At 35.0% G+C, this 20,080-nt stretch overlaps 2 protein-coding genes across 4 annotated transcripts in view; both read left to right on the top strand.

The window, feature by feature from the left end:
* DPH6 (diphthamine biosynthesis 6) overlaps nt 1–7,731 on the top strand; it is a 179,106-nt gene extending 171,375 nt beyond the window's left edge. Inside the window, exons 8-9 of the mRNA XM_060147010.1 lie at nt 4,859–4,946; nt 6,127–7,731. Of these exons, the coding sequence (XP_060002993.1) occupies nt 4,859–4,946; nt 6,127–6,180 (142 nt within the window). The 3' untranslated portion in view covers nt 6,181–7,731. The remainder of the gene's footprint in view (nt 1–4,858; nt 4,947–6,126) is intronic.
* The window catches only part of LOC132518933 (uncharacterized), a 262,084-nt gene continuing 249,720 nt past the window's right edge, over nt 7,717–20,080 (top strand). For all 3 annotated transcript variants that reach the window (XM_060147013.1, XM_060147014.1, XM_060147015.1), the window contains exon 1: nt 7,717–7,830. In XM_060147013.1, coding sequence (XP_060002996.1) covers nt 7,812–7,830 — 19 coding nt within the window. In that variant the 5' untranslated portion in view covers nt 7,717–7,811. The remainder of the gene's footprint in view (nt 7,831–20,080) is intronic.

Raw genomic sequence — 20,080 nt, 5'->3', positions numbered from 1 at the left:
CTTGTCCTCATATCTGAACTCTCAGAACACACAGTAGTAGGCACTGATAAACGTTAAATATCATGGAATTAATTATTCATTTATTGTTTTAAATATCCTATTTCACTTTTATGTATTCCTTTCTTAGGTTATAACTAGAGCTTGTAGTAGTTGAATGGAAAAAGAATGTCACCTACTATATACAAAATCTTTCCTTCTCTTTAAAATAGAAAATGTCCTTATACCTATCTGATAAGCACTAAATGTGATGATGTGAATGAATATGCATTGCACATTCTAAAACTGTATATAAATTAAAGTTATTTTATTTAGAGATAGTTTTCCATGTGACACAATTAAAAGATAAGTTTAGACCTGGTAACTACTTGTTAACAATTGACGGTTAATCATACTGGATCCTGTCAGTTAGAATGTGTTTGGGGGGACAAAGTTAATAATTTCTCCTGTTATATTTGACATAGTAGTGATCTTCCACAGTTAGCATACAACTAGTTGATTATTAGGAATCCCCTTTTAAATGTCTAATTCAAATTTTATGTTAGAAAAGGAGACTATGAGGAGAAAAAATAAACTTTTGCATGCAAAATGATTTGATTATAATTAGGTGTGGTTTTTTTTTTCAAAGACACAGATAGAATCTCTTGTATAATGAAATAATTTAGACAAATTAGGGTGGTTCTAGAAGTCTATTATGAGATACATTTTGCCCCGAATTCCAACTAACATTTTTAAAATCTTGTAGGAAACACTGGTATAACAGTCTTTGTGTGGAAGTAATCTTTTAAATTTTTGACTAGAACATTTTACAGTTTACTTTTCACATCAATTAGGATGTGACTACTCACCTCTAGATGCAAATTTTTAGATCAGAAAATGAGGGTTTTTTCCTGAGGAGCCTTGACAAAAAGAATTGCAGCCTAGTCTTTAAGAAAAGAGGACAGGGCTTCCCTGGTGGCGCAGTGGTTGAGAGTCCGCCTGCCGATGCAGGGGACGCGGGTTCGTGCCCCGGTCCGGGAGGATCCCACGTTCCGCGGAGCTGCTGGGCCTGTGAGCCATGGCCGCTGAGCCTGCGCGTCCGGAGCCTGTGCTCCGCAACGGGAGAGGCCACAACAGTGAGAGGCCCGCGTACCGCCAAAAAAAAAAAAAGAAAAGAAAGAAAAGAGGACAACTGTAGATCCTCAAATAAAAAACCTACTTTCTCAGTGTCCCTGGTAGCGCAGTGGTTAAGAAACCACCTGCCAATGCAGGGTACACGGGTTCGAGCCCCGGTCTAGAAAGATCCCACATGCCGTGGAGCAACTAAGCCCGTGAGCCACAACTGCTGAGCCTGCGCTCTAGAGCCCGCGAGCCACGACTACTGAGCCTGCGCACCTAGGACCTATGCTGTGCAACAAGTCACCGCAGTGAGAAGCTCGCGCACCGCAACAGAGTGCCACCCCCTGCTCGCCGCAACTAGAGAGAAGCCCGCGCGCAGCAATGAAGACCCAACGCAGCCTAAAAGAAATAATTTTTTTTAAAAAAACCTACTTTCTTTTTATTTCTTACTTTGAAATATATGTGTATGCATATCAAAAGTAAGAACTAAAACATGGGGAATATAGCCAGTATTTTGAAAATAAAGAACTAAAATCCCAATGTATTAATGAAGGTGATAATTTTCTTCTCACTGTTAATGAACACAATTTTAATGTCAATCTTTGATACAACCCCATATTTCCATTTGAATTGTCAATATTAATGTACTACTGCTACAGAGTTGCTGTGTATGGGATGGATGGATGGATAGAAGAAACAATGGGAAGGAAGGAGGGATGAAAAGAAGAACTAAATTCTATGATTAAAACACTATGCTCTCATTTTCCCCACTTACTCCTCGTTTCTACCTATTCAAGACAGAACTCAGCCCAGAGCATCATAATATGGCATTTAGCCGTGAGGATGAATCAAGTACTTTCCTTATCTGCCTTCTCATATCTATTCTGTATCACTTGGGAATTTATTAGAATTTATGAACCATTTTCCTTGTATTTAAATTTATATAATTATTTTTATTATGCTAGAGATAACCATATATTGTTATTGGTATACATGTATGCTTATGTTCATGTATCCATATATATACAGTATGCATGTATGAAAATGTACGTATTCATGTGAAGATTGGTAATTGAAAAATCAGTGTGGGTTTTTGATAGTGTCAATAGTTACTGTGTAAATATAAAGATACTTAAAGTTAAACTATACAGTTATTTGTTTATTCAACAAATGCTTGAAAATAAGGCAGTGTATTCTGCACTGAGCCAGAGGTGGAGTGTGGGGAGAGAGGCAGACAAAGATGAACAAAACCTGGTCCCTCTCTAAGAAGGAAGACAAGCACACAGACACATAATTATAGTGGATGTGTTATGAAAGGTCTGTAAATGCATTACCAAAGCACATAAAGCAGAAAACTAGCACTGTCTGAAGATGTCAGGCAAGCCTTCACGGAAATGATGTTGGAAATGTCTTGTGAGGATAAGTGTGAGCCCACGGGGAATATCTGCGTGCAGTTGTCTTTGCAGAGGGGAAGTAGGAACCAAGACCATGGCTGAGCCTCAAGAGAAAATTCAGTATTTTGAAGTGAGAGGGTTAGGGCCTGATCTCTTAACTTGAGAGAGAGCCTATAGTCAGGGAAGAGAGACTCAGACCTGACTCAGCTAGCTTGCCCTTTTGAAGTCGTAACTAGGGATAAGCCTAACGCAGCAGTGAAAGGGAGCATGGGATCCAGCTCTTGGCTACTGAGAAACCTCAGTTGTGTAAGAGGAAGGGGCTGCACTAATTACTGGTATTAATAGGGAAAGAGGAGGAGGGTAGCCAACTGGAAAGCATTTTTGCTGTTGTAGAGTTTTTCTTAATTTTCTGGGTCTCTCTGAGGGTATTCCCGCAGATTCTGCTCTAGGTTTCAGAGAAATCCATGAAGCAGACAGAAACCAGAGACTCTTAAAAGTTGAGTTTCAGGTGAGTTTATGAAAGAAAAGCAAAGCAGTAGTGGCATTATTCTGTTTGAAGCTAAAAGCCATTTATTTGAATCTATTATCTGTCTCCCAGTTGATTCTGGCTTTGTATAACTGAAAGAAATGACGTTAGTCAATTAGAGATTATGGATTTAATAGAATCCATAAAAACCATATTCCTCTTCACTTAGTGTTCAGAATGTTATATATTTTCTCTGGATAACAATCTTGGTTCAGAATGCAGTAATTGTATCAATTAAGTGAGCTATTTGCTGTCAATCTTCTGTTTCTAGTGGGAATAACTGTCAAGAGAAAGGAGGGCCCGAAACCCTTTCCACTGACACATCACTGGTTCAGGTTAATCATGGTTTTGGTGTACCCATTGTCAAGGATATCAAGACCAAGCTGCCTACATCAGGCATTATTGAGGCTCAGGATCAGTTTCCAAAGCTGGGATTGGGAACATAGGGATTGAAATTTAATGTAAGAATGAGGTCATACACAGGAACTAGAATTTGAATCTATTGAGGAACCAAGATAGGACCAGAACAGACAACTCAGGAGTAAATAGACAAGACGACTAGACTAGAGTTAACAAGGCAGAGAGACAGGTGGTAGAAAGCAAGAGGGTCTCCTCTTTTCTTTCTCTTTCTCCTCTTGCTCATTATACATTGAGGCATTTTTCGGTTAGGTAGTCTGTGAAGGCAGGTTATTACTTTCTTTCATGATCCCGATTATAATGTTTTTCTTTTAAAGTCATAGAAGCCTGTTTTAATATAATTTTTTAAAGCACTAACAAGATACGTATTTGATACTAACGGTTCATGAATAGTAGTTGATTTTTTTTTTTTACCATCCAACTTTTTTCTCTATCTCTGATCTTTCAAGTGAAAAGTAAGCATATTTTGCTCATGAAAATTTAATATATTGGATCCTAGTCTTTTGAGATTTCTTCTATTGTCGCTAAATAACTTTCCATTACAGAAGTTAATTCAAAAATATTTTACATTAGTGGAAAAGAATCAAAATAAGAATTTATTTTGCTGAACAACAATGGTTAAAGTGCTAACAATGTACTAATATAAACATTGGAACTAGTTCCTAAGGCATTAAAGAGATATGAGAAATTTCTGCTTTTAGGATTTGAGTTAAAATACAAAAACACTATTGCTTTCTTAATAAACAACAATAAAAAATAATTAGTTATTAGAACTTCACACATAATCTTAGTTATTCATATGTGCTTTACAGGGTATCTTTGATAAAAGTTGAGTTAATTTACATGTATCCATATGGTGCCAGCAAGCAGTTCATACTATTTTACCTGAATGTGGTAATTGCTATGTCAGACAATCAATTTTAATAACAATGATATTGCAGTGTGAAGAGTTCATCTAGAGCTTAAAACCATCACCAGTACTGCCTTTGTGAAGGATAATTGAGATTTTGTGTGAAACACTGGATGAATTACCTCTTGAAAATGAAAAGAATAATGAAGATAAAGCACTACTGTTTAATGGTAGCCCATACCAACCAAATTTGTGAAAATGAAATTGAAGTTTCAAGTTGTAAAACTGTTCAGAGAGCTTTGAGTGAACCTGAAAGTTGAACTGTGTGTCCTCATAAAGATGAAAAGGTCTTTACTTATTTTTGAAAGTTTAATATTCTCAATCTTTTCCCCAATTAAATATTGGATTATTAAAAGTAGATGTTAATCATTAATTATGTAGTAAATATGTATACAATAGTATACTAGTGGAAATAAATGAGGATTTTTGGTCTTTTCTAGTCACTAGTAGGAGCAACTTGCCACAAAACAGATTTTGCATACTAGATAAATGTATTATAACATTTTTTTATTTCAGGGATTCATCAGAAGTAGTCACACATTCAGCTGATGCATTTGCACCTGTGGCTTACCTACGCTTTTTAGAATTGCACTTGGAGGACAAGGCAAGTAAATCTAATTCACAGTGATTTAAAGAGAAAATTGAGATATGTGCATTGTCTCTATAGATGTAATTCTATAACAACAAATGAAAGGGTAAAAAAAGTGATTTTTTTCAAATCCTCAATCAGTAACTGAGAATTCTGCAGATGTTTATAGTTTTAAGAGCTGTATATTATGTAAAAGATATTACATTGCTGAAGAGTTTGCAGTTCATTTGCAAAGGGAATCATATATACATTAATCAAGGAGAAGACAGGACGGTGTATAACCAAATATTAAATCATCTGGAAAATTAAGAATTAGGTTATTGAGCATCAGCCTTAGGGGAAAGGTTTGAGGATAAATTGGATCTTCATTATACAAAGTTTAAGAGGAGAAGAAAAGGACAAATTAAACCTTTTCCAAAAATATACAGGGGGACAGTCGTACAAATGAAAGATGGAAAATGAAGCAAAAAGTGTGATAGTTTTATTTTAAATACATTGATTGTCAAAACACAGCAGAAGTCAATTTTAAAATGTTTTGTGGAATAGTTAAGGTCTAGATTAGACCCTGTGATTAAAAGCTCTGCTCCTTGAGGCATAAATGATTGGAAGAAGTCTGCATCTTTCGTGTTCTGTCATCAAGTGTCTTGAGGCACACCCACAGTCATCTATATGATAGAGAATCTGAAGAACCAAGAGAATCAATGATTGGCAAAGGAAGGAGAAAATGGGAACCCCAGTAATCTCTCAATCAGCAAGAATTTCCAAAAGTAGAGAATAATATTTGGTGCCATTTCTCTAGAAAAACTAGAAAAGACAAGGTTGAAAAGAGGTGATTGAATTGGGCTGAAAGATGACTATTGGTGACCTTTTACCAAAAAACTGGTAAACCTCAAGAGAATGAAGCGAAACTATCCAGACATCTTTCAGACCCACTGAAAGGAGCCTCTTCTAGGTCTCTGCTACTTTTGCTGCCATGGGCACACACAAAAAAATCAAAACCACCAAATTCTGGTTTAAATACATTAGCCATTGTATGTTCACCTGTACCTAAATAGCTCAGTATTCACACTATTTTGGTATTGCTTTGTTCTTCTCTATCCATTTTCCCTCTTGCAGAAAAGAATATTACTTCTTTAAGGTGCAGTACTCACTGACACTGAATAAATATGGTGCATTTCCTTTTTTTTTTTCTTAGGTGTCCCCAGTACCTGACAACTGCAGAACATCTAATTATATACATAACTCTTGAAAAGCATTTTTGTTACTAAGCTGGTATTTTTATATTTTAAAAATCACATAGCATTTTCTCAATTATTATGTCCCACTTTTTTCATTGCATTTTTTTATTCTTAGAAATATTTATCTTTATCAGCAGTTGATAGAACCATTGATTAATTGGTTAACACATCCAATCCATGATCTCTGTGATTGGTACCTTCTTTTTTCCCCTTTTACTTCATCTGAAATCCTCATTTCTGTAACATTTCTTTGCTTTCATCACACTGGTTTATTTTCCTCTTTCTTGTTCCTGCTTTCATCTCTGCCTATAGTATCCTAATGCAAAGGCAATTGAAAATGAGGATGTAAAGGTAGTCACTGTATTTAGCTAATCAAGTTTATTCTACCGGGCATCACCATTTTTGTTTTGAATATATTCATTGTTTCAACATTATTGGACAATCAAGAAGAATACCATTAACTCTTACTGGTTGCTTTATAACTGATTAAAAAATGTAGTTTTTCGGTATTACCTATGCTGACTTCAGACTACTTTTAGAGTTTGCAGCAAAATTGAGCAGAATGTACAGAGAGTTCCCACATATGCACAGCCCCCCCAGCTGTCAACATCCCACACCACAACAGTACATTTGTTACAATCAAGGAATTTACACGGACACATCAGTTATTACCCAAAGACCATAGTTACATGATGAGTCACTCTTGGTGTTGTACGTTCTGTGGGTTTGGACAAATGCATAATGACTTGTATCTACCATTATAGTATAATACAGAATAGCTCTGCCTATTCATCCTTACTTTTCCTCTAACCCCTGGTAACCTCTGATGTGTTTACTCTTGCCATAGTTTTGCCTTTTCCACAACATCATGTAGTTGGAATCATTTAGTATGTTGCCATCTCATATTGGCTTCTTTCACTTACTAATATGCATTTGGATTCCATTGTGTCTTTTCATGGTTTAACAGCTCATTTTTCTTTTTTTCTTAAGACATTTTTTTAGAGCAGTTTTCGGTTCACAGAAAAATTGGAGGGCAAGTACAGAAATTTCCATTTACCCCCTGCACCCACATATGCATAGTCTTCCTCATTATCAACATCCCTCCCCAGAGGGATACATTTGTTACAATTAATGAACCTACATTGCACATCGTAATCACTCAAAGTTCATAGTTTACATTACAGTTCACTCTTGGCTTTGTACATTCTATAGATTACATGTATCCATCATTATGGTATCATACAGAATATTTTCACTGCCCTAAAAATCCTCCATGCTCCACCTTTCATCACTTAACTACCTCCAACCCCTGCAACCACTGATCTTTTTATTATCTCCATAGTTTTGCCTTTTACAGAACATCATATAGTTAGAATAATATGGTATGTGCCATCTTTAGATTGGCTTCTTTGACTTAGTAATACGCATTTAAGGTTCCTGCATGTCTTTTCATAAGTTTTTAAATGCTTAATAATATTCCATTGTCTGGACATACCATAATGTATTTATCCTTTCACCTACTGAAGGACATCTTGGTTGCTTGAAGTTCTGGCAATTGTGAATAAAGCTTTTGTAAAACATCCATGTGCAAGTTTTTGTGTGGACATAAGTTTTCAACTCTATTGGGTAAATACCAAGGAGCATGATTGCTGGATTATATGGTAAGAGTATATTTAATTTTACAAAAAACCACCAAACTGTCTTCCAAAGTGGCTGTACTATTTTGCATTCCCACCAGCAGTGAATGAGAGGTTCCTCTTGCTCCACATCCTTGCCAGCTTTTGGTGCTGTCAGTGTTTTGGACTTTCATCATTCTACTAGGTGTGTAATGGTATCTCATTGCTGTTTTATTTTTATTTTTTAATATTTATTTATTTATTTGGCACTCAGGATCTTTGTTGCCGCCTGCGGGATCTTTTAGTTGCAGTGCTCAGGATCTTGAGTTGTAGCATGTGAGCTCTTAGTTGTGACATGTGGGATCTAGTTCCCTGACCAGGGATCAGACCCAGCCCCCTGCGTTGGGAGTGTGGAGTCTTAACCACTGGACCACCAGGGAAATCCCCTCATTGCTGTTTTAATTTGCATTTCCCTCATGACGTATGACATGGAACATCTTTTCATGTATTTATTTGCTATCTCTGTATCATATTTGGTGAGATGTCTATTTAGATCTTTTGCCAATTTTTTATTCAAACTCTCTTTTTTTTTATTATTGAGTTTTTAGCAGTTCTCTATATATTTTGGAAATAGTTCTTTATCAGCTGTGTCTTTTGCAAATATTTTCTCTGAGTCTATGACTTGTCTACTTATTCTTTTTCCAGTGTCTTTCACAGAGCAGAAGTTTTTAATTTTAATGAAGCCCAGCTTATTAATTATTTTTTTCCTGGATCATGCCTTTGGTGTTGTATCTAAAAGTCATCACCAAACCCAAGGTCATCTAGGTTTTCTCCTATTTTATCTTCTAGGATTTTTATGGCTTTGCATTTTACAATTGGGTCTGTTATCCATTTTGACTTAATTTTTGTGAAGGAGTATTAGGTTTGAGTCTGCATTCATTTTTTTAATGTGTGCGTGTCTAATGGTTCTAGCACCATTTGTTGAAAAGACTATACTTTCTCCATTATATTGCCTTGCTCCTTTGTCTGTATTTGTGTGGACCTATTTTTGAGCTCTCTATTCTGTTCCATTGATTTGTTTGCCTATTCTCTTGCCAATACTGCAAAGTCTTAATTACTGTAGCTTTATAGTATGTCTTCAAGTTAGATAATGTCAGATTCTGACTTTGTTCTTCTCCTTCAATACTGTGGTGACTATTCTAGTTATTTTACCTTTCCATATAAACATTAGAGTCAGTTTTTTGATATCCACAAAATAACTTGCTAAGATTTTGAATGGGACCACATTGAATCTATAGATCAAGTTGGAAAGAACTGACATCTTAACAATATTGAATCCTACTATCCAAGATCATGGAATATCTATTTATTACATTCTTCTTTGATTTCTTTCATCAGAGTTTTATGTATATATGTATATGTATATGTGCTTAAGACATCCTTTTTAATGTTCATCGTTCTAAATCAGTTAAATGTTGCCTCCTTTAGGACTTTTGTTTTTCTTTTTAATATCAGGCTTTGAGACGACATTCTTAGGGTGAATCAGGAAAGAAATAAGAGTTCCTTTCCCAGAAATTTTATTACATCTCAATGGATTGGGTAAAGCATTGGCCAAGTCACCAGCTTTACTCCAGAGCCCACGCAGATAGTAGAGAAGGGGATTCTATAGAGGGAAAACAAAGTATAATTAACAAAAGAAAGATGAATAAATGCTAGAGGGCAAAAATGATAGATACTCTTCCACATGTTTTATCAAATTCACATTGTTATCTTAAACTCATATTAACAAATTAATTAACACTCTACCCCAAATAATAGTGAGACCTCAAATGTATACTTTGAATACCACTCTGAAAATCCGTCCGTATCTGTTCCCTAAATTCCTTTAGTTTCTACTCACTTTATAACACATTTGCAATCTAGCTTGACCTCAATTACTTTGATGTTGGTCTTTTCTGTCTTCATAATTGTTAATCATTTTTCCTGATAATATTGACTACCATCTCCTCAAAATTTTTTCCTATGTGTATATGTCATTGTACTATTCTGACTTTCCTTCCAGTCTCTCAAGATTTCTTGTCTTCTTCAGTAGCTTCTTTGCTTCTTACCTTCAACATATATATATATATATATATATATATATATATATATATGTGCCTCAAGTTCTTTTTATGGGTCCATTTTATTCTTTGTCAGTATTTTCTCTGACAAAGACTGTGTCTTCTCCCACAAGTTTACTTTTAACCTATATGCAGATAATTCTCAAGCACTCTCTTTCTGGACTTTCTACTACTATCTTTTTTTTCCCCTTAACTCTACATCCTTATTTCTGACTGCCTGCTGGACATGACTGCCAATAAATATCAAGCTCATTATGTACAAACTTTGAAATCATTTTCCCCTCCAAGTGCACCTTTTCCTTGTTTGTTGTTATTTAACACAACTCTTTTTCCCCTAGTAACTCAGGCACAGAAAAAAAAAATCATCTCTTCTTTACCATGGATATTCAATTGGTTATCTAATCCTTTATAAGTTAGCTTTAATGTCTTGTACACCAGCGGCCCCCAACCTTTTTGGCACCAAGGGCCATTTTCGTGGAAGACAATTTTTCCACAGTTGGGAGTGTGGGTGATGGTTCAGGCAGTAATGTGAGTGATGGGAAGCAGTGGGGAGAGGCAGATGAAGCTTCACTCACTCGCACACCGCTCACCTCCTACTGTGTGGCCCAGTTCCTAACAGGCCACAGACTGGTGCTGGTCCATGGCCCAGGGGTTGGGGACCCCTATTGTACACTATTCCATCTCCGTGCCCATCTCTCTAGTTAAAGTTGTATCTTGCCCAAACTCTTGGACAAGATAGAACTTCTTTAAGTGGACTCCTTGCTTTTATTCTCCCCATATTCTACTCCATTGCCATATTAGATTTTTCTTTCTAGTTTTTGTTTCTATGCACAAAACTCCATAATGGCACTACATGGTTTTCTCAATAAGTAAGATGTTTAGCTATGACATGTTGCCATAACATCCTTTTTCAGTCTTTCTCCCAGGATTCCCCCACGTGTACCTTTGCTCTTGTAATACAGAACCATTGGAAAAGTCCCTTACCATGCCTTCTGCTTCTTTCCTCCCTTGCCTTTGCTTATTCTATCTGTCTTTTTTAACTGTTTACATCCTGTCCATGATGTATGACTGAATTCAAATACTCTTATACATTTAGCCACACCAGATGAACTGCCCTAATACTTTGTTTGTTCCTCTCTTGTGACCATTAATTTAAGCAGCTTATGTTATAGTTGTTTAAGGACTTATTATTTCTACTAGACTGTAAATTTCTTAAGGACTCTTCTTTTTTCATCTTCACACCCTCTACAACAGCAACTAGTTCTGCAATAAGAATTTTTTAATTTAACTGATTGTTATTTTCATACTTCATTTTTTTTCTTACAAAATTTTATAGACGTGCTTCCATTTTATGTTGCATACCATTTAATGAAAGTCACGTTCTTGTTTATTTTTCTTTTATTCTGTTAGAGAAAAATGCTCCAAGCAAACTGGAACATAAAATACAGCCTTTAGAGAGGTTGTTAGTGTAAAATTTATCACTAAGATTTGCACTTTATATATAATGACCCTTAAACTTTTCTATTGAATAATTAATCTATTTAAATGTTACCTTTAAGTTAAAATATTTATTTATGTGAGTGTAAAAATTATATCAACTAAACATGGGATCCCAAACAAAATAACTGAATAATGAAAAGCTCCAGGTTAAAAATGGGGAAATATATTAAAATTTCTTTTGGGGGCTCTGACTTTATTGCTTATGGCAAACTTGATGCTAAAATGAACCATACATACATCACTACTCTGACAGGCTTGAGAAAATGAAAAATACAAAGCTTTACATAAATCAGCCAACAGATCATATTAAAATGCATAATCTTTAACAGAAGAATAAAGACTTTTAACAGTTCAGAAACTCTTCCTTCCTTATGTAGTTGTTTTAGATTTTTCAAACAGCTTTATGAGAAATAATATTTCAAATTAATTATTGGCAAAGCCATTGCATTCATTAAGAGACAAGGTTCATGGAAATTTAGCTCCAATTTTCTAACGTACCCTAGTATCACTTAGTACTTAATTTTGTTTTTTGTTGAAATAACCCATGGGACAATTATATATTTTATATAATTATAAAAGCTCATATTCGTACTAGTTGTAACTTTTAAAGACATGGTAATTTCATGGACCATTCTTGGTCTTTCATTTTATTTTGCTTTTTTTCAGAAACCTCATCAAATATCTTGAAAAAATTTATAACATTAAATCATCTCTCTGCTTTTATTTTTCTCTTCAATCCAACAGATATCTGTGAGTACCTACTCTATTTAAAAAACTGTTAGGTCTACATGGAATTGACTATAATTATGGACAGAATACAGCATAATTCTAATTCTGATTTTAAATTGAAGTTATTATGAGTAATCATTATTCCCAGCATTATGATTACAATAACAGTTCACTAGCTTGGCTAATCTTAACTGAAGTTATGGCCATAATATATTGTTGATTCAAGGTGAAAAGTAATGTGTGGGATATGAACTTGTTTTTCTAAAATATAGTGGTGGAGACAAGGAGCTTATTTATTTAATTATATTTGATTAAGGATAGTAAGATGTAAGCACATAATAACCAGACTGATCATATTGGTTTCTTTGGGGAAAGGGAGCATGAAGGGGAAAAACAGAGAGAAGCTTAATTCTTTATATATCTGTAATTGTGACTGCTTACAATGAGCATATATTTTTAAATTTTAAAATATTTGATTAAGAAAATGAGGCAAATGAGTTCATCAGTGCTAAATGAGTATTTAAATGTTATTCTACAGCATTTTAGTAGTCTCGGTAGAAAGAGATGCACTAGAGCCCTTTAAAACTTTCCATATAACTTAAGTGAAAACAGTACCCACGATGTGGGTTGAAATCTAGTTGATCCTATAGTAAAGTCTAAGCAGTGAATCTTGGGGCAATAAATAAATAAATAAAGACTAAAAGTATTTGGGTGGTTGGCCTTTTGATTATGTTGTGCATGGGAATTTACTCTCACAGCTCATAGACGCATGTATAAATTTGAAGATCCCTGCCATGGAGAAATGCTGCCACAGTCTCTATACCACCTCAAAAATATTTCCTTACAGAGGGACGAAAGAAGGAGAAAGATAAAGGATGACTTTTATTCGTGAACATTTGGTTCAGCACAAATTTCCTACCACACCCCACCCTTTCCCCATCTTTTGCCCTCAAGCTAAAGAGCAGAAAACTGATCTGGTAGGAGGGAGCAAGGCATTCAGCAGGTTTTAAAACCTTATTCTATAAACCTTATTGATATAACTTGGGATTCAGGTAGATTTTGGCCTTAGGTACTGCTGTGCCATTGCTGCCATAAATGATCATTGGAGCAGATTAATAAATCAAGTGTCAGATTCACCCAAGTTTAGAGAGCTACTTAACTCTTTTCTGTCCCTAATGCATAGATTTCAGTAGTACCAGCAATTTATCAGTGTGTCAGGAAGTCATGAATCAAACTGGGCAGTAGAAGAGATTTTGAACCCAAATCTTGATAGATTTAATCAGTTTGGGGCAGGATCATAAAAATAACCAATCAGTTGATTTCCTTCTCTTCCTTCAAATTCTAATTGACTGACTTTTTTTCTTTAATATTTACTTAGTTGTTGTGTTCTCCCGTGTAGCTTTTTGTTCTTGGTGTTGTTTTAAAAAATAAAGTTTCTGATTGGTGTTTTCATAAAGTTTCACTTCGATGATTTCTCATAAAAGAGGTGTGGCATACCACTTATTCATTTAATATATTTATTTGGTGCTTACATTTATATGCCTGACACTGTTCATTCAGTGGGGATACAATAACGAATTGAACAACCAAAAATCATTTCCTTCGTGGAGCTTTTATCCTATGGAATGAGACAGATAAACAAATCAAATATATAAAATAGAGGGGATGGGGGAAGTTGCCTCATTGCCCATAGAAATGAAGATTGTAGTTTATGGAATAAACATGATCTGAGAATCTTAGGCTGCTCTGGTGACAGGTTTAAACCCAGATTTAGGGTAGCAAGACTGGTTCTTTTGGTCATATACCAGAGAGTGGTGGTGAGCTGTGAGTGGTTGGATTTGGGTAGGGAAAGGCTAAGAGTCTTGCCAGAAGCCTGTAGATACATCCAAAGAGTGATTCAGTGAATTAGAAGTCAAAAGAAAATATTCAGAATGAAGCATGGAGAGAAATAAAGAAAAATACACATTAGAGGTTGAGAAATAAAAATAGTGGAAAGGTCTAAAATGTAAAGTGTCAGAGAGGAGAGGTATAATGGGTAAAGTGCACAAATTGAGAAGATAATGGTTCAGAACTTTCCAAAATTAATTAAACACACTAAGGTACAGATTCAAGAAGTCTTATGAACCGCAGATGGAATAAAGAGATTCATATTTAGGTGTGTGATAATAAAATTGCTGGAAACAAAAATCAAAGAAAAAAATTGAAAATAATCAAAATGCATTTTTTTAAAAGGCTACATTCAAAGAAGCAACTATTAGAATGAAACCTAACTTTTAAACAGAAAAAAAGGGAATCCAAAACAATGGAGTCATATTCTTGGTAGTGCTAAATGAAAATAACCATCATCCTAGAATCTGTAGCCAGCAAAAAATATCCTTCAAAAATTAAAGTGAAGGTACTTTCAGGATGATGGATATGCATTTGCCAGAACTCATTGGTAGAGCACTTATGGTTCATCCATTTCACTGTAATTTTTATCCTTAAGATATAAATATTTTAACTCTAGTTAAAAACATTTATGTTAAAACCTTAACATACTTTATTATGCTTTGGTGTGTCTGCTAGTAATAATTTTTCTAAGTTTTTGTTTAAAATTTCTTAACTTTATTTTTATTTTACTCCAACATTTTATTAAGGAAAATAGTAAACATACAGAAAAGTCTAAAGGAAGAAGAAATAAAGACCTTCCCAGTTAAAGAAAAACTGAGAGAGTTCTAGACTTGCCTTTCTTATGAGTATTGCTAAAGGGAGTTCTTCAAGTTGAAAAAAAAAAAAGACACTAGACAGCAACACTAAAGCATTTGAAAATGTAAAGCTCTCAAATAAAAGGTAAATATATAGATGTATACAGAGTTTTATAATATTGTAATGGTGGTGTGTAAATTATTTCTAATTCTGGCATAGAATATTATAAGTAAAATCATGAAAAGTAACTATAACTATAAAACTATGTTAGAGGATACAGAATATACAAAGATATAAGTTGTGACATCAATAACATAAGGTAAGAGAGAGGAAGTATAAAGGAGTAGAGTTTTATATGTGATTAATGTTAAGTTGTTATCAGTTTAAAGTAGATTGTTATAGATGTTTGATGCAGTCCCCACAGTAACCACAAAGGAAATTACAGAGAATGCACAAAAGAAATAGAGAAAGGAATCAAAGTGTGTCACTACAAAAAAAAAAAAAAATCAAAACACAAAAGACAACTGCAAAAGAGGAAAGGGTGACAAAATAACTAGAAGACTAGAAGACATAAACAATTAACAAGATGACAATAGTGAATCCTCTCTACCACTAACTGCCTTAAATATAAATAGATTAAACTCCAAATCAAATGACACTGGGGAGGGTGGAGATCAAGATGGTGGAGTAGGAGGATGTGGAGCTCACCATCTACAAAACACCAAAAATTACATCTACATGTGGAACAATTCTCATGGAAAACCAAATGACATAGAGTGGTTAAATGTATTGAAAACAACAACAACAATATGCCCTTTATAAGAGATACACTTTAAATCTAAGGTTATCCATAGGCTGAATGTGCAAGGATGAAACAAGGTATTCAATGAAAATGATAACTAAAAGAGAGCAGGAGTGGCCATACTTATATCAGATAAATAGATTTTTAAGTCAAAAACTGTCAAAAGAGACAAAGAATAACATTTTATAATGATAAAACAGCAGCTCACCAGGACGTTATAACAACTATAAATATATATACACCTAACAGCAGAGCACCCAAATATGTGAAGCAAACAGTGACAGAATTGAAATGAGAAATAGACAGTAACACAATGATGGTAGAGATTTCAGTCTCTCACTTTCAATAATGTAGAAATCAACCAGATTAAAGGTCTTGACCTATACTGTAGGAAACAGAGGACTTGACCTATACTGTAGACTAATTGGGCCTAATAGACATTAAAATAACACTCCACCCAACAACAATAAATTATACATTCTTCTCAAACATACAAGGAACATTCTCCAGGATAGATCACTTGTTAGGCCACAAAACACTTCTTAACAAATTTAAGAAGATTGAAATCATACCAAATATCTTTTCCAACCAGAATGGTATGAAACTTGAGATCAATAACAAAACTGGAAAATTCACAAATATGTTGAAATTAAACAATACACTCTTGAACAACCCATGGGTTAAAACATACACACACACTCAAGAGAAATTAGAAAATATCTTGCGACAAATGAGAGTGAAAACAGAACGTACCAAAAATTGTGAAATGCAACAAAAGCAGTACCAAGAGGGAAATGTATAGTGGTAAACACATACATTAAAAACAAAGACAGAGTGATGTTAGCATCATGGCCAGGTGAGACACCCCCTTTGTTGCTCCCCTTTAATCTGCAACCAGTAAAACATCCACAAGTCAGCAAAGGTGGTTCTGCCTAACACACCAGAACACTGCAGAATTTTCACACATCTGTACATTTAAAGGTGGGTGGACTCCAGCACATGGGGGAGGCAAAACCAAGGGAACAGCAGAGGCAATGCCTCTTATCCTGGATCCTCAGCCACTATAGCTGAACCTGCAGCCCTAGCGAACCCAGTAGCAACAGAGGAGTAGCACACACAACTCTGTCCCCCTGGCCACAGCAGTACTTGTGGCCACAGGTAATTGGGCAAAAGTGGTTCAGGGCCTGTGACCCCATCTCTCCAGCCGATACAACCATGACTTAGGCCTTCCTGCTCCCCACCTTCAACAGTGGCAGCCACAAACTCAGAAACTCAAGACACAGCAGAGGCACTGACAACCCCAGCAACCCCCATCTAACCCCCTCCCTCTGCAACAGTGGAGTCTGTGACTCAGGAGATCCCCAACACAGGAGTAGCACCTGCCACCCCAGTGCCACAGATGCTGGCACCAACAACAAGCAGTAACAAAGGGCACTAAGCTACACCACTGAATGATGGAGGCAGTGGAGGGTGGAGAGTGACATCTCTAAAGTGCAACCAGAGGCGGCCCAAGTAAGGAAGACCAAAACTTGTGCTATAGCACTGCCTACCAAGGAAAGAAAGACCTGTAATATCCAACCTGTTGAATCCGTTATTGGAAAAAAAAGCAAAAAAGCTTTATTTAAAGAAGAAAAGTATTCACTACTTAAAATGAGTAACAAATCATCAAGCATCATAAAGCATCACAGTAACACTGTATCACAAAAAGAAAATGACACTTCTCCAGAAACCAAAAGTAAAGTCATGGAATATTACAAGCTAACTGATAGAGAATGCAAAATAGCTGTCATGAAGAAACTCAACAAGCTATAAGAAAACTCAGAAAGGCAGTTCCATGAGTTTAGGAGTAAAATTAATGAACAGAAGAAATAGTTTACCGAAGAGATTGAAAGTCTAAAAAAGAACCAAAACAAAAGTCTGGAGCTGGAAAACTCAATAAACAAGATGAAGAATGCATTAGAAAGCATTAGAAGTAGAGCAGGCCATGCAAGTGAGAATTAGTGAGCTCAGTGGCAGAACTACAGAAATGATACAAGTAGAAGAGGAAAGACAATTAAGATCTTTTAAAAAGTGAGGAAGTTCTACAAAAGCTATCTGACTCTTCTAGGTAGGGCACCATAAGGTCATAGGCATCCCAGAAGGAGAAGAGAGTTTTTGTTGTTGCTGTTTTTTAATAACTGAGAAATTCCCAAACCTGGAAAAGGAACTGGATATAAAAGTCCATGAAACTAAGAAAATACCTAGCTACCTCAACACAAAAAGACATTCTCTAAGATACAGTATATTAAAATTGTCAGAAGTCAATGAGAAAGAATTTTAAACGCAGCCAGGGGAAAAAAGATGGTAACTTAAAAAGGAACCCTTGTAAGGTTAGCACATATGTCAGCAGAAACTCTACAGGCCAGGAGGGAGTGGAATGACATTCTCAAAATACTGAAAAATAAAAATTGGTCCACCAGGAATCCTCTATCTTGCAGTTTTAATTCAGATATGAAGAAGAAATAGTCTTTCTCAGACAAATAAAAGCTGAGGAAGTTCATCAACACTAGATCTGCCTTACAAGAAATGTTGGAAGAAGCTCTTCTACCAGAAACAAAAAAGCAAAAGTACACAAAACTTTGAGTAAAGTGATAGAGTCAGAAAATTGCGACTCTGTATCAGAATAAGTTTTTAAACACTTTAATATAGCATAAAGGTTGAAGGGGGAAGCAAGCAGTAAAAATAACTATAGCTACTTAAATTTGGTAATAAATTCACAACATAAAAAGGGGTAATTTGAGACAAAAAAAGCATAAGAACACTAAGATATATAAAGCAATTACTAACAGACCTAAAGGGAGAAATTGACATCACAATAATAGTATGGGATATTAACACCCCACATACATCAGTATATAGATCATCCAGAAAGAAAGTCAACAAGGAAACAATGGCCTTAAATGAAACATTAGGCTGGATAGATTTGATAGATTTGTACAGAACATTGGATCCAAATGCAGCAAAATACACATTCCTAAGTGCACATGGAACGTTCTCAAGAATAGACCATATGTTCAACATAAAACAAGTCTCAATACATTAAAGGCTGAAGTCATATCAAGCATCTTTTTTGGTCACAATGATACGAAACTGAAATCAACCACAAGAAGAGAGCTGGAATAATCACAACTAGATGAAGACTAAACAATATACTACTGAACAACTATTGGGTCAATGAAGAAATCAAAGGAGAATTTTTTTTAAAAAATCTGAAGACAAATGAAAATAAAAATACAACATGCTGCTTACATGGTATGCAGCAATAACAGTTGTAAGAGGGAAGTTTCTAGCAATACAAGCCTACCTCAAGAAACAAGAAAAATCTCAAATAAAACAATCTAATCTTACATCTAAAGGAAATAGAAAAAGAAGAACAAATGAAGCCCAAATTCAGTAGAAGGAAGGAAATAATAAAGATTAGAGTGGAAATAAATGAAATAGAGACTAAAAAGACAATAGAAAAGAGCAATGAAACTGAGCTTGTTCTTTGAAAAAATAAAAATAATTGACAACCTTTAGCTAGACTCACTAAGAAAAAAAGACAGGAGTCTCTGATAAATAAAATCAGAAAGGGGGGAAATAGCAATGGATACTCAGAAATACAAAGTAATAAAAAAGAATATTATGAACAGCTATATGTCAACAAATTGGACAACATAAAAGAAATGGACAAATTCTTGGAATCATATAACCTTCCAAGACTAAATCATGAAGAAATAAAAAATCTGAATAGTCTGATCACTAGTAAAGAGATTGAAATAGTAATCAAAAACCCCTCAGAAAACAAAAGTACAAGACCAGATAGCTTTACAGGTAAATTCTACCAAACATTCAAAGATGTAATACCTATCATTCTCAAACTCTTCCATAAAGTTGAATAGGAGGGAATGCTTTCTAACACATCTTAAAAGACCAGCATTACTTTGATACCAAAACTAGGCAAGCACAACACAAAAAAAGAAAATTACAAGCCAATATCTCTGCTGAACATAGATGCAAAAACCCTCAACTAGCAAACTGAATACACCAATACATTAAAAGGGTCATACACCATGAACAAGTGTGATTTATCCGAGGAATGCAAGGATTTTTCAATATCCACAAGTCAATCAATGTGATATACTACATTAACAAATTGAAGAATAAAAACCATATGATCACCTCAATAGGTGCAGAAAAAGTATTTGACAAGATTCAACATCAATTTATATAAAAACTCTCAAGAAAATGGGCATAGAAGGACCCTACCTCAACATAATAAAGGCCATCTATGACAAATCCACAGCTAACATCATACTTAATGATGCAAAACTGCAAGCTGTCCCTCTAAGATCAAGAATAAAACAAGGATGCCCACTCTCACCACTCTTATTCAACATATTATTGGAAGTCTTAGCTAGAGCAATTAGATGGAAAAAAG

This window comes from Lagenorhynchus albirostris, chromosome 1 (assembly GCF_949774975.1).
Source record: "Lagenorhynchus albirostris chromosome 1, mLagAlb1.1, whole genome shotgun sequence".
Lineage (NCBI taxonomy): Eukaryota > Metazoa > Chordata > Mammalia > Artiodactyla > Delphinidae > Lagenorhynchus > Lagenorhynchus albirostris.
The sequence above is the reverse complement of the archived record's forward strand: the minus strand, read 5'-3'. Positions and strand labels throughout refer to the sequence as shown.